This window comes from Coptis chinensis, chromosome 3 (genome assembly GCF_015680905.1).
Source record: "Coptis chinensis isolate HL-2020 chromosome 3, ASM1568090v1, whole genome shotgun sequence".
In the NCBI taxonomy this organism is placed as follows: domain Eukaryota; kingdom Viridiplantae; phylum Streptophyta; class Magnoliopsida; order Ranunculales; family Ranunculaceae; genus Coptis; species Coptis chinensis.
This window is the reverse complement of record NC_141458.1, coordinates 32,554,566-32,572,308: the sequence shown is the minus strand read 5'-3', so window position 1 is coordinate 32,572,308 and position 17,743 is coordinate 32,554,566. Positions and strand designations below refer to the sequence as shown.

The window sequence follows — 17,743 nt, the reverse complement described above, 5'->3', positions numbered from 1 at the left end:
GAAAATTGTCGTAAAAAAAAGCATGCGTTTTGTGTGTGTGTGTGTGTGTGTGTGTGTGTGTGTTTTTTTTTTTTTTTTTATCCCTATTGAAAATACCCCAAATTAATTTGGGGAAGATTATTGGATTGATGCGGTTGTTGTGGTATGACAAAAACTTTAGTTAGTTATGGAGTATAGGAGTGTTTTTATGGGTGTGTCCAAGATCACCCTAAGATTAATATTATATTTGTTTGAGAGATTTTAAAGTTTTTGTTGTTTTTTCGTTTTTACCATGTACCTGAAATTAATTTTAAAATTATTTGATATTTATAAGTTTAACATTGTTTATAAAGCATCTCTGAAATTTGATTTCTCCACACTTTAAACCTTCTCTAATCTTTCTGAGTCACTCAACGATTATTGTCGATGATGATGAGGGACACAACATGTGTTGCTCCCTCTTCAATTTCAGCTTTAAGAGCATAAACTACGTCGCATTCAACTCCTGATAAGACAAGAACTTAGACTTTACATTTATTGGATAAAGTCTGAATATTTCTTTGTCCGGTCGATAATGGCTGTGTCCGAAATTTATGGTAGATTTGTGTATTTTATAGTTAATATTAGTAATATATTTACTAATAGTGAACACAGAAAATTGGATGCAGTGGTCAGTCTTGTGCTTGCCACACAAGAGATGAGGGGTTCGACTCTTGCTACTTATCAGGCCCAAGTTTGAATGTCTGGTAAACAATTTAATTGATACCACTAAAAGAACCAACAAAAAGGATGCATGGGTGTTCTTTACATACCACTAAAAGAAGCAAGCTAAGTGTGAACTTAAATTGTTGGCATATCAAAACTGTAAAACTTACTTTCACCTGTTATGACAACCTTTGGGATGGAATTTGGAGACAGATGCACCTATATATTAGGACCTAGAAACATCCTTATTCCATTTCAAACCATCTCTATTCTGGTTCAATTTACATGAAAACACTTACATGTGCACGAGCACAACCAATGAGAAGGAGAATTCTCATGGAGTTGTGGAGCGTGTTAAAGTCAATGGAAAACTTCCTATATATCACGAAATAACTACAACTGGAGGTTTACTGTTTAAACAAGAAAATCCTCAATGCAATGAAACACACCACGAAATAAAGTTTCTACTTCAGATACGTAACTAGATAAAGAAACTTGTACAGCCTTTTGTCTTAAAACTTGTACACTTAAATAAACTGTGTAAAATGTTCACGAAAGGCAAAAGTAATTAAGTTCACTCAAATTGACATAGCTGTGTCGACTGACTCTGGGGAACAGATGTGATTTCCATATCTACTTCTCGTTCTTTGAACAGTTTGAAGTATGTCAGAGAAAAAAATAGTATACATCCCAATTTTCAACATGGCTCTCACTTGGTCCAATGAAGCAAATCCGCAAAGTACATACAAGAAACTCTATAATAATACTTTAAATAACAAGCAATTCAGGTGCATAAGTAAAGCTGACGAACAACATCTTGTTTGTTAAGATTACTTGGTCTATTATTCTTTGTAGCCATTAAGATTACCTTGTATCTTTATTTGTCCACTGGACTAGCAAGGATCTCAGAGACAAACTTCATCAAAGAACAGAACCCCCCTAGAAAGTTATGGTCAATGACACCTTGATCATGAACAACGTGAGCGAAATCCACAAGCTTCACCTCCGCACTTGATACCCCTGCCTCGGCTGTCTTCTTCTCATAAATCATAAGGACGGAACAAGAGTTGAATTGGAACGAAGTTTGATCCTCAAACCACGCCTTCAGCTCCAACAGTTGTGCCAAAATCCCCTTGGAACCACCATACACAACAGATGCGTAGGAGCAACCGGGCTCTGAGTCTGACGATGGGTTAGAAGATATAAACCTCCAAAGAGATGACCTGACATCCTCCAAATTGAAACTCTGTAGACGCTTCTTATCAGGCTTCCAAAATCCTGATTCCTCACTTTCATAAGTCTGCAAACCACATATTCTGAAACCCAATGACAAACTTGTGCATTCTCTATCTTTTTTGAGACACTTCTGAACATAATCTTCTGGTGCTTGAGGGTACCAGGTTCTTGAACCAATCTTGATATCCATCACAGATGGGTAGACGCGAGTCGAGACGAGGTCTTGTAATATAATGTGGGGATGCAGACCAGACCCATCTGAAGCCTCAAGAAGCTGAGTACCATAAAACACTGGGAAGTATCGGCGGATGTGATCGGGGACTTTAGCATTGGAGGAGAATTTAGTGTAGAACGCCACCTCTCTGGATCCACGTTCACCATTTTGGAGGGGTTTGTAGAAGCGTCCTGAATCATCTATAAGTGGACCAAGCTTTCCGTCACTAGCTTGATGACCTGCCACTTGATGCTCCGGGACCTTAAGCATGATAATGATTTAATACCAACAACAATGACAGTAAATTCTTCACTTCAAGTCCAGAGATTCTATCCCTGAAATATGGCGTAAGAACAAAGAAGTCCCTTAATTCGTTCATACATAAAAGAGATAAGGGTATGAATATACAGATGAAACTACAAAATAATAGTAAAAAACAGGGAACAGAAAAACTTTTCATAGACTTTCACCAGCCAAGTGATTCAAAACCCTAAACAACATTATTGAACTTTCTTATGGTTGCTCTAGTTCTTTTTTCAGCTAAATTACTTGTGGCACTTTTAGACTTTAGTGCGTGTTTATGTAGTTTTCCGGTAAGTTCATAACAACTAAAGTTCCATAAACATAGCTGCTATCGGTATTCCCGAAGTACAAAGAGAGACAACAACAATTTCATCTACTCACAATTGGATCTCTATACAACCTATCTCAATCCAACACTCACAGACACAAAATAATTCAAGTGGTTCTCTCAGGCGAAACAATCAATGCCATTAAACTCGTTTTCGACTGGCAGCGTAATTACTTGTTACCTCCACAGTCCACACTTTTTAATAATAGTTCATTGTAACTAGATTAAAAATGCAGAAAACAATAGTTACTTGAGACTTACATTAGATTTAAAAACTGGATATACCAAATCAAATGCAAAACTAAGCTCCAGCAAACATGAAATTTGTAATCCTATGGCAATTCAAAGCTAAAATTGCGTCCAATCAAGAACTTATTAGTGATAAGTACTTACCGTTATAAAATTTGAGCAGATGAGGGAAGAGATCGAAAAACCAATATGGTCTACGTCTAGCTTAAAGATTGAAAAAGTAAGTAAACCACTGTTTGCTTAGAATCCTTAGTGTCGGCACCAGGGGTGGACCAGGGCTAACATAGCAAATTAGCTTAGGAATTGATTGCTTTTGCATGCTCAGTTTGCTCATATGGGACATAAAGTTGGGTCAATGGCAATGCTACAACTTTTGCTCAATGCAAACTTGAGCATATCGGACAGCGGCGACCAGATTTTGCCCACAAAACAGGAGTCCTCAAGGACGAACACTTCATGTTGAATGGTAAATTGAAATCAGGGGTCTTATTTTGCTGCCAAAATCAGAAAACAGCAAGGTTCAGTTTTTATTCTGTTCTGACCAACAAACTTTTGCTAAATCTACCAGCAGCTAAATAAACCTTGGGTAACCCAAGCGATTTTCGTGCAGTTTACAAAGCATAAAATCCAATTAGCTCAAGCCAACCTAGATTTTAATCGTCTTAACTGAAAAACACATGAAAATGTACTGTACAGAACCAAGGACAATAACACAAACAAGCCACTAGTAACAACGACAGAAAAAGAGCACTACAAATCCTTCCAATTTCCAGGTCCAGAAAAAACAGTTTGTGGTTTCAAATTAACATTTCTGACAAGTTAGCCAGGACCCACTTTAGGAATGTCATAATGCTCACTCATGTTAGCCAGATACTGATTGAAATCCTGGATCCTGTCACGGTGTGATTTATTAGCAATCTTTGCCAGCCTTCGGACATCTAGTTGCTCCCTTTGCTCAATATATCGTCTCTCAGCTGGTGTAAGATGATCATCATGTGTCGCGGACCGACCTTCATCTTCCAATTGGCTGGACTCAATTGTGCCCTCATTTGATTGGTCAACAATTCAGTGCTTCCACCTAAAAACCACATAATCTGAATTAGATAGAGAGGACATCTCATAGTAAGTGACTAAGTACCATACGAACACCAGGATCCCAGGAGATCCGGAACAACACCAATGAATCACAGAACATGCTATTACAGTTTTACCGTTAAAATACGTGCATATATATAAACTAAAGCTTTGTCTATACAGCCTTGTGCCAAATGGACACTTAATGACTAGAAGCTAATGACTAAATGGACCATAGCAACTGGACAAAACACTGACCTTTTGGAAGAACAATTGGGTTTAGCCTTTTCTCTATACCAGAAGCACTAAAATTTTAAAGCGATCTCAATTCTCAATATCAATGGAGAAGTCCTCCACAGGTGCAACAGTATCCAGCAAGTGTACCCCTAACTAATTGAAAAAGGTATGCTCCAAAAATAGAAGATTACCCTATTTAGTATCACGACGACCCGACGTCAAGAGAAAGTTCTGAGTTGCCTCAGCCCTTGGAGTGCACTAGATTAAAAAGAGTAAGAGACACAGGTTACTTGGGCTTCAAAAGCTTGGAATTCTTAGATACACCAAAGGCTCGCTGCGGCTGTTTAGAAATTGTACAGCAACTCTGCAGCTGATCATAAAGCGAAGAATGGTTGGACACTCTCGATGTTATTGTTGGAGACAATGAGGAGACATTTTCACAATTAATATAGAAATCTCAGTGTGCTAGGGAGCGGTGGGGAATTGAATATCTTCACAATTTAGATTCACTAACCGGTTCAGAAATTTCAGAGATTCCATTTAACTTAGTCTTTAGTTAAAAACATAATTAGAATGCTGCTAATGTAGTAAAAATGGCAGCAGAAATAGGATTTTTTTGATAAATAAACTGACCAAATTACATTCTTCCAAGAAGCTGACCTTGAGGCATCCGACCACTATCACTACGTTGTGTAGTTGTCTAAAGGGGCATATGGAAAAGTCAAGAGTACTGAAACAATAAAAGATTCAGAGCAGGTCCGGAAAAGAATCACCTCCAGAACATGGTAAAGTAAAGGTTAGCTGTAAGGCAGTAGATTTCTTATGGTCATCTGTAAGGGTATTTTCATGCCACAAACTATGAGGAATTCGTTGTATTTGTGTTTCTCCATCTTGTTTGAGGTCTGCGGGTCTAAGCTAAAGTTCTATACTTGAAAGCATACGTATATGCAGACAAAGCTGCCAGATGGTGATATTGTTGTTTAAATAAATAACTAAATAAAAAAAAATCCAAAGTAGAAAATTTAGCACACATGAACATGAGACAAGCAACCTGTTGAGAGATCAATTTCTTTGAGTGCTGATGTTCGATCGTAATGCTTCTTGTGTTTCTTTTTCTTCTCGAGGCCACCTGCCTTGACATTCAACGCTTTTCCTTTCAACTTGAGCTTTCCTCCAACAACATTCTCATATCCTGACATATTATTATTCCCTGCCAACAGTAGTCAATTATGAATCACTACAAAGATAATTAAATACTAAAATCACTTTATTAATAATAGTAAACCCTTTTTTTTTTTTGTTACCCTTTTCTTCCGCCAGCTATGATTTGAAGCCGGAGACAGAACAAGAAAGAAAGACTTATAATCCTTTTCGGAATTCGACCGATGTTTCAAATGCTAAATCAAAATGTCTCCGAATTTCAAACTTTCGAGAAACTATAGTGTGGACTGTGGACCGGGTTAAACATAGTATTGGGCCAATAAGCCTTGTTTTTATCAATACAAAAGCCCACGATTTATTAAGGGATGCTGATTGCAAGAAGAAAATGCCTATATTTCCCATTATTTTAGGAAATGATGTAAGAAGAGTTCAATGGAATGGAAACTAACAGGCACAAGTCCAAGCAGGGTGCGGACGTGGACGCCAAATGTAAGCTCCTACTCCTTTTGCAACGGTCATACACTAAGCTTTTTGCGAATTAACTTGGTCTAGATAGAAACTGTTTTGACGGTCACAGAAAATTTCTTCCTCGCGCAATTTGCAGCAACCTTCCCCTTGATTGACTATTACCGTAATGCATCACCTTAGATGAACCCTCCCCCTCAACAGTTGAACAGGATAAAAGGAATGAGATCGACCATATGTCATCTACCAAGTATTTTAAGAGAAGAAAGAGATCTCTTACATACAAAACAACTGGTACAAGGTGCCGAAAAACATATAGCTCCATAGAATCAAAGTCCAAAACCTTCCATGGAGGTAACAAAAATTATACATATAAACTGGAGACTAGGAGTCTCCTCCTCACATAAGCTACATTTACATCAACCTATATATATATATATATATATTCTTATGAATATATACCTTATACCCCACTTATTCCTTGAGACTACAAAGAATATCGCAACCACCACTTCACATCATAGACACAAAACCACCTTAGTTATAGTACGCCATAGCTACCACTGGTATCCTAACCTTGTGACCTCTACTACCTTTCATTAAAACCTCTCCAAAGCTGTAACTGCCTGTAACCGATCTTACAGTGAGAGACACTGTGAAAGTCCTTGAGGCACCAGGGAGAAAAGTCATTGCGGGGGGACTTGCTGAAATAGCAATCTCTGGGGACATCCTGGCTGTAATGACATATGTTTCTTCATCCGCCACATTAGTGACAGTACGAGAAATGGTTCGAGTTTGAGTTCTCACTAGACGAGAGACAGCGATTGACGGAGTGTTGAGATCAGTTGGATGACCATTGGTAGAATTGCAGGTTGATTTCGTGAAATTTTTAACCTCAAGAGGATTAATTCCTGGTGTTGAACACAAAAATTTCACGTAGTCGTCGTATCCTGGAAAACCAAAAGTTCACGGTTACTCTGGAAAGTAGCACAATTATTTTATGTGAACTGTAAAGCTTTCTCGACGAAAAAAATATATACCTATATCAAATATGAGTCCAGGATCTAGGGCAGCTCTTGGATGAACATGTCCACCACCATAATCAAATGGTGTAGCGGTCACTAGAGTCATACTTTCCGATCCAGAGTATTGCTGGGCTTGAAGAGGCCTGTCTGCTCGATCCATCGTCATTGCAGTTGTCATCAAAGCTGATTTGATGGCAGCTGGACTCCATATGGGGTGCCTCTGCTTTACAAGAGCTGCTATCCCTGCCACATGTGGCGCAGCCATACTAGTCCCAGACATCAAAGCAAATCCTTCTCCTGCTCAAAAAAGAACCGAAATCCCTAAGTATCATTTGACACTAATTTAAAACCAAACTTTTCTCAACAATTTATTCTGAACCAAACTCAGGGGGAGCAAACACTTCTCTTCAAACAAGTTAGTTATTTACCTAAGTAATCAACTTCATCTGTTCCATTTGGAGACCAGGCCGCCCAAATAAGAGCACCAGGGGCAAGAATATCTGGTTTGAGAAGATCGGCGTCCTGGAAACTGTAATCTTTTATGTCAGGTCCCCGGGCCGAAAATAAAGCCACCTGAGGTGCAGATTTGTATAGGGTAGGCCTCAAACCATCCCCAATGCTACCCATTGCTTTAAAGCTTCTAACTCGTCCAGTCCAATCTCTTGATGTAGATCTGTTGTAGTAGTCTATAAGATCCTGCAGGTACGGAGATTACTGTTAAAGTAAATTATCAGAAACTGGAATATGAAATGTCAGAAACCGCGGTTTTCAGAGCGTCAATGTCTCAACCAACATATGATCTTCTATGACCTGTACAACTAACTAAAAAAGACCGGACTGTGCCTAATTTAATTGGGAAAAAGTTCGTTTCTCTTGAGCACTATTCAAATCCAATGGAAATTGGCTAAAGTTCATTCTGGGATTTGAAATGAAGGATGCTAAATTTCAAGCATTAACTCTACCCTCTAAAGTCCCTTGGACCGTTTCACATTCCTTAAGCTTACCAACCAACACCATGTTGTTAGCAACCATGGGAATCTACAGAAGGAAATAGACTTGGTTTGTGATTCCTAAATGTTGCATTTGAGCAACTATTGTCATTGTCCATACATAAAAGGAAACATCTTCCCCAGCCCATCACATAAATGCAAAAAAAAAAGACAAGTTTGGGTGTGTGGGCCAAGCAAGAGCTCCACCCTTTAAATTCAAGAGGTTTATGAGCTCAGATGAGTATGACAAGGGCATAGAAGTCTGGGTTAACTCTACCCTCTAAAGTCCCTTGGACCATTTCACATTCCTTAAGCTTACCAACCAACACCATGTTGTTAGCATCTGGGTTAGTCGAGAAGGACAAATAGTCAATCATTAACCATTTGCAAGAGAGAACAGATTTTGACCATCTATAAAAATTGTTTTTATAGTAACTCCTTATAAAAAAGGACAATATAAGACGCATAAACTTACCCCTGACTTCTCAACATCGATAATAACGATCCCAGGAATGCCAACTGGAACAGGGTAGAACTTAGTTCCTGGAGAAACATTTTCCACAGCAAGAACAAAACCAACTGCACCAAGGCTCTTGGCTGTTTCTGAGACTTTCTTTACAGACGCAGAACCAACAACAAAATTGAAAGAGTACCCACACAGAAGAATATTTCCCTCAACTAACTTCTTGTTCAAAACTTCCGGCCTTTGGCAATCTGCGGGACTGTACTTTGAAACTGAAGAATCCAATAGAGCATCATTGGCTGCAACGAGGGTGAATGTCTGATTTAAATGTGTAGAAGCTGCAGAGACAGAAAACAAGTCATACTACTATAGAGTTAATATATATGGTGAAGGAGGAGTAAAATTATTCTAGAAGTAATATGGAACAAAAAATTTTATGACTTGGAAAAGCTGAAGAAAAAAAAAGTGAGAAACAAGGAGAAAGACTAAAACTGCTTAACAACAAACTTACGTGCCAAACCAATTCCAGGTAAGGCTTTCCCATTTCCCAGGTACAAATGATTCTTGTATCTACGATCATCAACTGATGCAGCTACAGTTGCTATCCATGGACTGTAAGACACCAAAGTTTTTGGGAAAGGTCCTTCATTTCCCGCAGCCTGTACAACAAACACTCCTGCTTTGACAGCAGAAAGAAGTGTGGAGTCGAAAGGATTTAAGAATGTGGTTCTGGTAGTTGTTGGTGGACTATTTGGCCCAAGTGAAAGATTAAGAATGTCCACACCATCATGAACAGCCTGTTAAAAAAAGTTTAGCATCAGGATGTCAACCAACATATAACTGAAGTCCTAACAGGTTTCTCTTATCAGAATATCAAATTGATTGAATAATGAGGTATCATCTTGTACTAGATGCAGATTCCCTCTTCCATAGCACAAACAACATGTTCAGTTCCCCACTTTATACTCCAATACAGTAACATCTTAAATAGAGTTCATGATTGGAAGGATAAAAAAATTGAAGTGTGCTTGGTTTCTTGTGCTGGAAATATATCGCAAAAGATACATATACGTCTCAAGCTGTTATATTTTTAAGTAAATATGCTTTCTAAGTTTCCAGCATTTTATTGCACCAATTATGCACACCCTTGTAATGTTCTCAATCGATGGGGAATTCTTTCTGAAAAAACAAAATTTTCTTGGGTACAGAAATAAAACTGCTTGAAAACCATGTGGATAGGGCCATACCAAGAAACTTCTGGAAGCTTTTCAAATGACATGAAGAAGTTTACACATTTATGTACTGCTGCTAAGCAGAACCAATACTTTCAAAAACGGAGAAAGTTAAAGTAGCTCATAATGAAATTATTTATTCTTTCTACAAGAACAAAAAGTCTTAGGGGGAGTTTGTTTTTTGCTACTTATAACTGTTTGCTAGTGCCTACTACTTATAAGTGCTTGCTGCCTTATAAGATTATGTAAGTCAAGTTTTCCTACTTACACTTTTGGCACTTATAAGTAGCAAAAAGCCAAAAATATACTAAGAAAATGGTCTACCACTTATAAATAGCGGGAAAACAAACACCTAAAAAAAAGTGACCCGCCACTTACGGTGAGAATAAGTAGTAAGCACTTACAAAAATAAAAAAAACAAACACCCCCTTAGTATCTAAAATCTGAAAGGCTAAAGAAGAGGGCAGGGGTAGCAAACAGGACTTTCAGAATTTCCACGAGACATGCACATACTTTTTCAGATAATAATACGTCCGAATAACAATTTAAGTACAACGAAGTCTAGACACATTTCTCGAGCACCAAAAGTTAATTAGCGACAATAGCCTTTTTTATCATTACAATTCAAGACTGAACAAAACAAGACCAGCCAAGGAAATACTGGAAATGAGTAGATTACAAATAGAGTTAACGACCTAAAAATGCAAGGAACTTTGGCAAAAGCTCGCAAAAATAAAACGAACTTTCAATTATTTCCAAAAATACTATCAACTTTCAAAACCGTTTCTAGACATCATTGCTGTCAAATTAAAGGAACAGCATGTACACATGGCTGTTAAATTCATCCCCAAAAATATTCTGCTGACGTGGACGTATCACAAACAGTGAGGTGGGCTAATTTCAAAACTTCGTCATTCCAGCTAACTTCAACTCATCTCCGAAATTCCAAAATCCAAAATTCCATAATTTCACAATTCCAATTCATCACCAAATTGCAACTATTCACCCTGTTTCTTCTTCAATTTTGCAAACAACACTTTTGCAAAACAGATCCAACAAACCCAACTTGTGATTTGAAGGAACTACTTTAACTTCTTCAGCAACTTTCCATACTTTTCTAGAACAATCTCTCCATCCTTTACATATCCATCTTTTTCATTTTTAGATTCCTCACCCCATTTTCGACTGCATCGACGACCCCATTCTCGCCTACAGATCGACAACTACCTTCTCATTTTGAGATTCCTCGTACCCATTTTGTTGTTGAAATTGTGTTTAATGTATTTCAATAGGGATTCCGAAATTCTTAAGATGAGTTGGAATTGTGAAATTTAGTTGTTGGAAAAAAGGGGTTGCTATGATGTCAAGAAAGATTTGGGTTTTTTTTTAACAGCCGATTAGAACCAAAATCAAACGTACGTTGTATTTTTAGAAAAAATTTGAAAGTATGTTGTATTTATGTGAACTTTTTGCAAAGTTCATTTTTAGGTCGCTAACTCATTACAAATATGGCATTCTGACAAAAATGTGATGAGGCATAAGATGTACAATTCAATTTTTACATACACTTCCACTCTAAAAATTACCTGTTCAATGGCAGCTACAACATCGGCCACAAATCCTCCAAAAAGTCTGTAAAGAGCCTTGTATACAGCGATCCTGAACAGTCCAAACAGGATAGTTGTTCTACCAGTAGTAACAGAGTAGAAGAATGGATTTCAAGAAATCAAAGCTTGACCTTGTCAAAGCTGTTTACAACTGCTTACCTGGCACGAGGAGCCATCCCACTTGCTTTGCCGAATTCAAATCCATGCATCCTCACTGGAACCCCATTATTCCCAGCAGCAATTGATGCTGTGTGACTGTAAATGAAATTTTACAATGAGAACAAAAACTACGAGATAGAAGAACGAAAGTGATCAACAGATGCAAAAAATAAAGAATGCTGAATCAATTGGAAATAAAATCATTTGAGCTTTCATATATATGTACAATGTATTGGGGGAAGGTGGTTCATTCTTTGGGTGTTTGCATTTTCTGTTATTATATTCTTCCTCCAATCTTGTAGGTAATCTTGACCTCCCCATTATTGGTTTTGTTAAAGATTATATATATATATATATATATATATATATATATATATATATATATATATATATATATATAAAAAAAAAAAAAATTATTCTTTTAAAGTTTGTTTTCATGCCTAGATTATGATTCAGTATTTGAAACTTTCTAGCAACAAATAAGTCCATTAAGTATTTACATCAAAGCTGCATTGGTTGATGCAGCTACCTTAAAAAAAGGGACGTGGAAAAGAAAGTACCATGCTAATCGTTTAGATAATATTATAATCGATGTAATAGAAATCCGACCTTCCATGCCCACAACCATCCATAGGAGATGCAAAATCAATATCTCCGTTAAACGCTCCAGATGCAATAGCAGCAGCAGCAAAATGTTGAGCTCCAATAATCTTCCCATTGCAGAAGCTCCTATTCGTCTTTGGATCAATTTCACATTTTCCTCTATAAGATGGAAGAGGCCCATACGGTGCACCGTTGTGGTTTCCAAAGCTCACATGCTGAGGATATATTCCTGAATCTACAAAGCCTATTACTATGTCTTCTCCAGCCCTGGCACTGCCACCACCTGTCGGCCATACTCCCACAGGAAGCCCCAAAAATTGGGGAGTATGTGTTGTTAATCTCTTTACCTTCCAGTCTCTATCTACAGATTTCACACCAGGGGTTTGTCTAAGCGCTTCTGCCTACAAACCAAATTGAATTTGCATGAGGTTACCGCGGTGAAGCTACCAAATTTGAATAGAACAGATAAAACAACGAAAAACAGACTACTTAGTTAATCACCTGCTCAGGTGAAATGTGGGCAGCAAAGCCGTTAATAAGGTGCTTGTAGCTGTAAATCTTTTTGTAGGTCCCAGGTTCGAAGAGCAAAGCTAGAAGCATGTCATGCTTCTTCACAAGGTGATGGGAATAGGATGTAACAAGTTCACTGTAATGGCAGAGGCAGTGAAAAGAACAAAGAGTGAACAACAGAGTTCTAATTTCATCTTTTGACTTAAGTCCCAAACAGAATTAAGAAAACATAATACCTTGTTACATCAATCTTTTCATCAGACTCACTGGCAGTGGCTGCGAATCCTTCGATGCCACCTTTATAATGCACAACAGGTTCTCCTTCAACAGTGACAATGTAAACCTCTGCTTTCCCACAAACCACAAGGCCTAAAAACAGTAAAACAATACACCCAATTTTCACTGCTGTCATTTTCACCAAACCAACAACAACAGTGAACTCCGCAATCTGTTTCTTCAAAGTCCTCCGTCGTCTAGATAGACATGAAAAAAAAAAAAAAAAAAAAAAAAACTAATCAGACATATTCAGATACAAACAAGAGGTGAAATGAAGATGATCAATCTCATTTTTCAACATTATAAACGATTAAAAAAAACAAAATATAGTTACAATTAAGCATAAACCTCTCTGCATGTATAATTTCTATGTCTGTGTGTGTATGTGAGATAAAGAAAGTTATTAGATGAATATAATAACATAAGGCCAATAAGTAAAGCATTTCTAGGCACATACAGAACATTTTGACACAAAAGGAAACCTCTTTCGCCAACCGACAGTAACTCTACTGATAAATGAAAAAACTGCATAATTAAATAACGCAATGTTAATAAACTAATATATATATATACCAGAATCACAATACCCGGATCTAGTTTCCAGTTCGCACAACTAAAAACATGACATAATCAAATCAAATTGAAAGGCATCAAATTGAAAGACATTAATTAAATAAAAACAAAGGTGTAACTTACACTTAAGAGTAAATCTTGAGAAAGGAATCAAAAAGACTGGTGCAAACTCATTTGTTTTTCTTCAGTAAAGTCAGAAAAAGATAAAAACTTTAACAAGAAAGGAATCAAAATCAATGAGTTGTTTATTGCATTTACATCATCAATAAACAAAATGACGTTTGAAAATTAGAGAGGAAATGAGGTTGTTAGTTTTACGAGACTGCCATTTTGAGTTTTGAGCATTCAAGTTTGCAGTAGTGAGTGAAGTGAGTGAGAATAAAATGTGTTATATATTTCAGACAAGAAGACCGAAAATGTAGGAGATTTAGTTTTGTTAATTGAGTTTAATTAGATTAAGTGTGTTGCGTGTGGACTTATTTTGACTAGTTGATTTATGTCGAACATGTGGAGTTTTGAATAGGAATAAATTTTTCGATAGTGATAGTATGAGACGTGCGGCTACAGTTTTATTGTGGTCCAGTACTCCCATATAGAGCTTAGGGAAATAGGCAGTTGCAATGGAAGAAGCCGATCAGTACGCCGCATACAATTTATTTATCCATGGTAAGTGGTAAATTGGTATACTACTATACTGCAGAAACTCCTATTTTGATGTTGCCATTTTGGAGAGGTTGTTAGGAGAACTGTTCTGTGTATGTGTACCAGAAAACAATACACATGATAGATGGGATATCGAATGGCATGAATAATTAGTCTTTTCTGATAGCAACATCTCGAAGCAGATAAGTATAGATTCTTTACCAAAAAAAAAAAAGAAAAAAATATAAGTTTAGATTATTGTCCATTTTCTAATAATAATAAATAGAAACATTTGTGTGAACTTGAATGGTTAATTGAGATTTTAAGTTGACAGGTTTGAGTTACAGAAAACACAGGAGATTGCTTTTTGCACAGCATGTGAGGAGCGCCCCCACCAGTGTTGTCTTTATGCTTATACATCTCATGTGACTCTGAGAGCGCGAGACTGTTTTCAGCCAAAAATCATTTTCAAGAATTCTAGTTAAGAAAAAATTAGTGCATCTGTGCATGTATAAGATTTATTATACAAGCTATGGTATCGTGTGCACTAACGCGTGAGAATCATATCTCTTGCATTTCTTTAACAAATTGCGTATGAGAGGAGTCTTGTATTTTATAGTTTAATCCAAACCAATGATCTCAACTCTCAACTGATCATAATTCCAAGCAACCATGCAAATGGTTGCCCATATCATCTTAGTGTAAATGAAGTAGGCACTACTGAGTCGGAACTCACCACCTCACAAAAGTAACGAGACAACGCAAAAGTGGACAAGTAGTTGAACATATACTCAAAACCCGAACCCCTGTGTAGGAGACACAACGTTTGTAATGAACGTGACACCGTAATTAACTCTTTGAGTTTTAATTGAACGCAAATCACAATCAAAAATCAAGATCAACTTTATCTACGCTTTCGTCCATTGATTTTCCTTTAATAAGATTTATCAATCGATATCATCATATAAAAACATCGATTTCAACTGGGGGAGGTTGGTCACATTGGTCTTTGATTGATGCACTCAGTCCATTTGGTCGTGTATTATTTTTCACTCAAGATATACGGAAAGTGATATTATACTCAAATTTTCTTGTTTGGAAAATTACATACACTGATCTATACAAATCAAAAGGTATATAGTACATGTGAACCTGCGACGCCCACTTCTCTTTATTTTCGTCATCATACTACTTAATACAAAAAAGTGTTACACATTCAGTAAAACTTTGCAATCATTTAGAAAAACTGTAAAAATCCTCCATCTGTTTCTTGATGCACAATTGCACATTCAGTAAAATTTTAGCCATTTAGAGCAAGTCTAATGGGGGCTATATGGGCTGTTAAAGGTAAATATAACACCTCAAACACAAAAATATCATTCCAATGGGACTGCTAAAAGGGTTTTAAATTTGGAAGGAGTCAAAAACTTCAGTCAAAATTAAGACCTTCGCTAGCAGCTGTCATAATAAGTTCTGGGAGACGGACGGCATAGTTTCTGCCGTCTGTTGGTTATTTATGTACAGACGGCAGAAACTATGTCGTCCGTATCCCGTTTTAATTAAATGGACGGACGACAGAAACTCTCCGTGCAGACCATGCCTGACAAAAAAAAACTGACAAATCTCATTCTTCTTTTCATATACAAACTCACTCCACTTTATTCAATTCCAATCCATTTCATTTATACAATAGAGACAACAATCCACACATATGATTCAACTAAACAAAATGCATTCATTAGACAAATATGATTTAATTCATTCAACTAAACAAAATCCATAGAAGTAAATCAAAACACACATAAAAACAAATTCTAAACTAATTTCCACTCGAACCCTCGCCAATGCCTCTTATTTGATTTATTCGCTTGTCGTGATTCTCGCAATATCAATTCTAGCACCTGCGCTTCTAACTCCAATGTGTATTTTTCTTCTCTTCTCGCTCAGCCACCAAATAATGATAGTATTCGTCGGTTGTAGTCATAAACGAATCGCGCATCCCATGCATCATTAGCTACGACTCGGCATATCGTGCTCTAATTATAGTCTACAAAAAAATCAATAACTTTTAAAAAAATCATCACTATAAACCAAATATAATTCAAGTTTCAAAATATAAACCAAATACTAACTTCATCTAGAGTGTCAAAATTCGGGACAAGTGTAACGCCCGTATTTAAAATACGTATTTATTTATTTATTAATTAATTTATTTATTTATTTAAAATTTATTTGATTGGATTTGGGATATATAGGCTTGATTTCTGGGCCCGAGTCTGTGTTGGGCTTAGGTTTCAAACCCATGTATATATTCATATTTTTCTAGATAATAGGGTTTTTAGATAAAAATAAAATAAAATGGAGGCGGAGATAAAGAAACTCGATGGCTAGAGAGTGGAGCACAACGATTCGGACTATGATGGATTCGTGGAGCTTATAATACAAGTGAGTAGATTTTATCTTTCATTGACTACAAAAACTATAGTTTTCTTCTATTTAAAATTTACGAATTTATTGTCAAAATATATAAGTTCCTGTTTATTTTTCCTGTTCATTCTGTTCTGTGCCGACATATTCTACCTGCAGTTGAAACCAAGTTAAACTGATAAAATGGGTTTGACTATTAATTAATTTTAATTATTTATCCATATATATATATATAAAAAAAAAAAAAACTATTACTGTGAGTATTATTGTTTGTGTTATCGGTTTTATTAGTTTTGGGTTGGATTGTTTTGTTGGCTGTCGGGTTAGAATCGGTGGTGGCTATTGATTGTGGGTGGAAGGTGGTTGTTAATTTGGTTGTGTGTTGTTGTTGGATGGAATACGGTGGTTGGGTTGTTGAAGCTTTGAAAAAGGCTGTAATGGCGTCACAAGAAATCGTCCAGATTATTGTTTGAACTCTTATTTTTTTGTTGTGGTATGGTTGGTTGTTGATGTATGATTGAAATGTTGGATTGGGTGTGGGCTATCGAAGCTTGTAGCAACCATTAATGGAGATCGAAAACTTCCAGATCCAGTTTGGAGGGAGTGAGATCGAGGTAACGAATCGAGTGGGGGCTTTTATTAAAGTTGTTTGGTTTTTGATGAGGAGTGAAACCACTGGGTTGAAAGAGGGGGACGAGTGGTGGTTGGTGGTGACTGGTGTAGTGGAGGGAATGACTGCGATTTGGATCTAGTGCTCCCCATCTTACCAGTGCAAGTCTATTTCGCTTGGGCTTTAGGTTGTTTTGTTTGGGCGGACCACATTAGTTGTTTTGGGCCTGTTTATATTTCTTTTGTTTTTGGGTCAAACTAATTAGTGTGTTGGGCCAGTTTCATTTCTTTTGTTTGGACCGGTCCATATTAATTAATATATATCCAAATGGGGTCTTTAAATATTTGGACTTTTGGGTTTGAGTATTAGGCTTTTGACAGTTGATCAGTTTGACTTGACCTGTGATTTGGATTCGAATAATTATGCATGATATTTGGAATTTAGTTCACATAGATATATTGAACGAATATATTACATGATTTATTACTATTATGAGTTGCTACTTAAATGAATTGTAGTATTTATGAAGGCTTGATTATTCCGTTCACAAAATTAGAACGAGACGCGCGATATTTTATGCCGAATAGTGGCAGTACTTACATAATAGCTTTCATGTGAGGGTTACCTGGTGTGCGGCATCTCGCTCAGGGTAATTGCGCACATAGTGGTCCGTTAT

At 36.8% G+C, this 17,743-nt stretch overlaps 2 protein-coding genes and 1 pseudogene across 4 annotated transcripts; all 3 read right to left on the bottom strand.

Moving 5' to 3' along the window:
• Positions 1-1,346: 1,346 nt before the first annotated feature.
• On the bottom strand, positions 1,347-3,522 carry LOC147509227 (inositol polyphosphate multikinase beta pseudogene; annotated as a pseudogene). The gene is made up of 2 exons (XR_015218434.1): positions 3,159-3,522; positions 1,347-2,469 (listed from the first exon to the last, which is right to left on the bottom strand). The product of XR_015218434.1 is annotated as an inositol polyphosphate multikinase beta pseudogene (transcript).
• Positions 3,523-3,645: 123 nt separating this feature from the next.
• LOC147509226 (uncharacterized) lies at positions 3,646-5,755 on the bottom strand. The gene is given in 4 exon segments (XM_086601559.1): positions 3,646-4,078; positions 4,081-4,092; positions 5,377-5,535; positions 5,630-5,755. Coding segments are annotated over 3 exon segments (405 nt in total). The 5' UTR covers positions 5,525-5,535; positions 5,630-5,755; the 3' UTR covers positions 3,646-3,833.
• Positions 5,756-6,204: 449 nt separating this feature from the next.
• On the bottom strand, positions 6,205-13,791 carry LOC147509225 (subtilisin-like protease SBT2.6). Of its 2 annotated transcripts, XM_086601558.1 has the most exons (12): positions 13,512-13,749; positions 13,273-13,340; positions 12,776-13,012; positions 12,531-12,675; positions 12,036-12,430; positions 11,427-11,522; positions 11,247-11,319; positions 8,940-9,225; positions 8,441-8,766; positions 7,405-7,672; positions 6,992-7,273; positions 6,205-6,901 (listed from the first exon to the last, which is right to left on the bottom strand). In XM_086601558.1, exons 3-12 carry the CDS (start codon positions 12,949-12,951, stop codon positions 6,489-6,491), a joined length of 2,460 nt encoding a protein of 819 aa, XP_086457684.1. In that variant the 5' UTR covers positions 12,952-13,012; positions 13,273-13,340; positions 13,512-13,749; the 3' UTR covers positions 6,205-6,488. The 2 variants fall into 2 exon arrangements, with proteins under 2 accessions (XP_086457684.1, XP_086457683.1); XM_086601557.1 differs by lacking the exon at positions 13,273-13,340 and having other exon boundaries at positions 13,512-13,791.
• Positions 13,792-17,743: the final 3,952 nt, after the last annotated feature.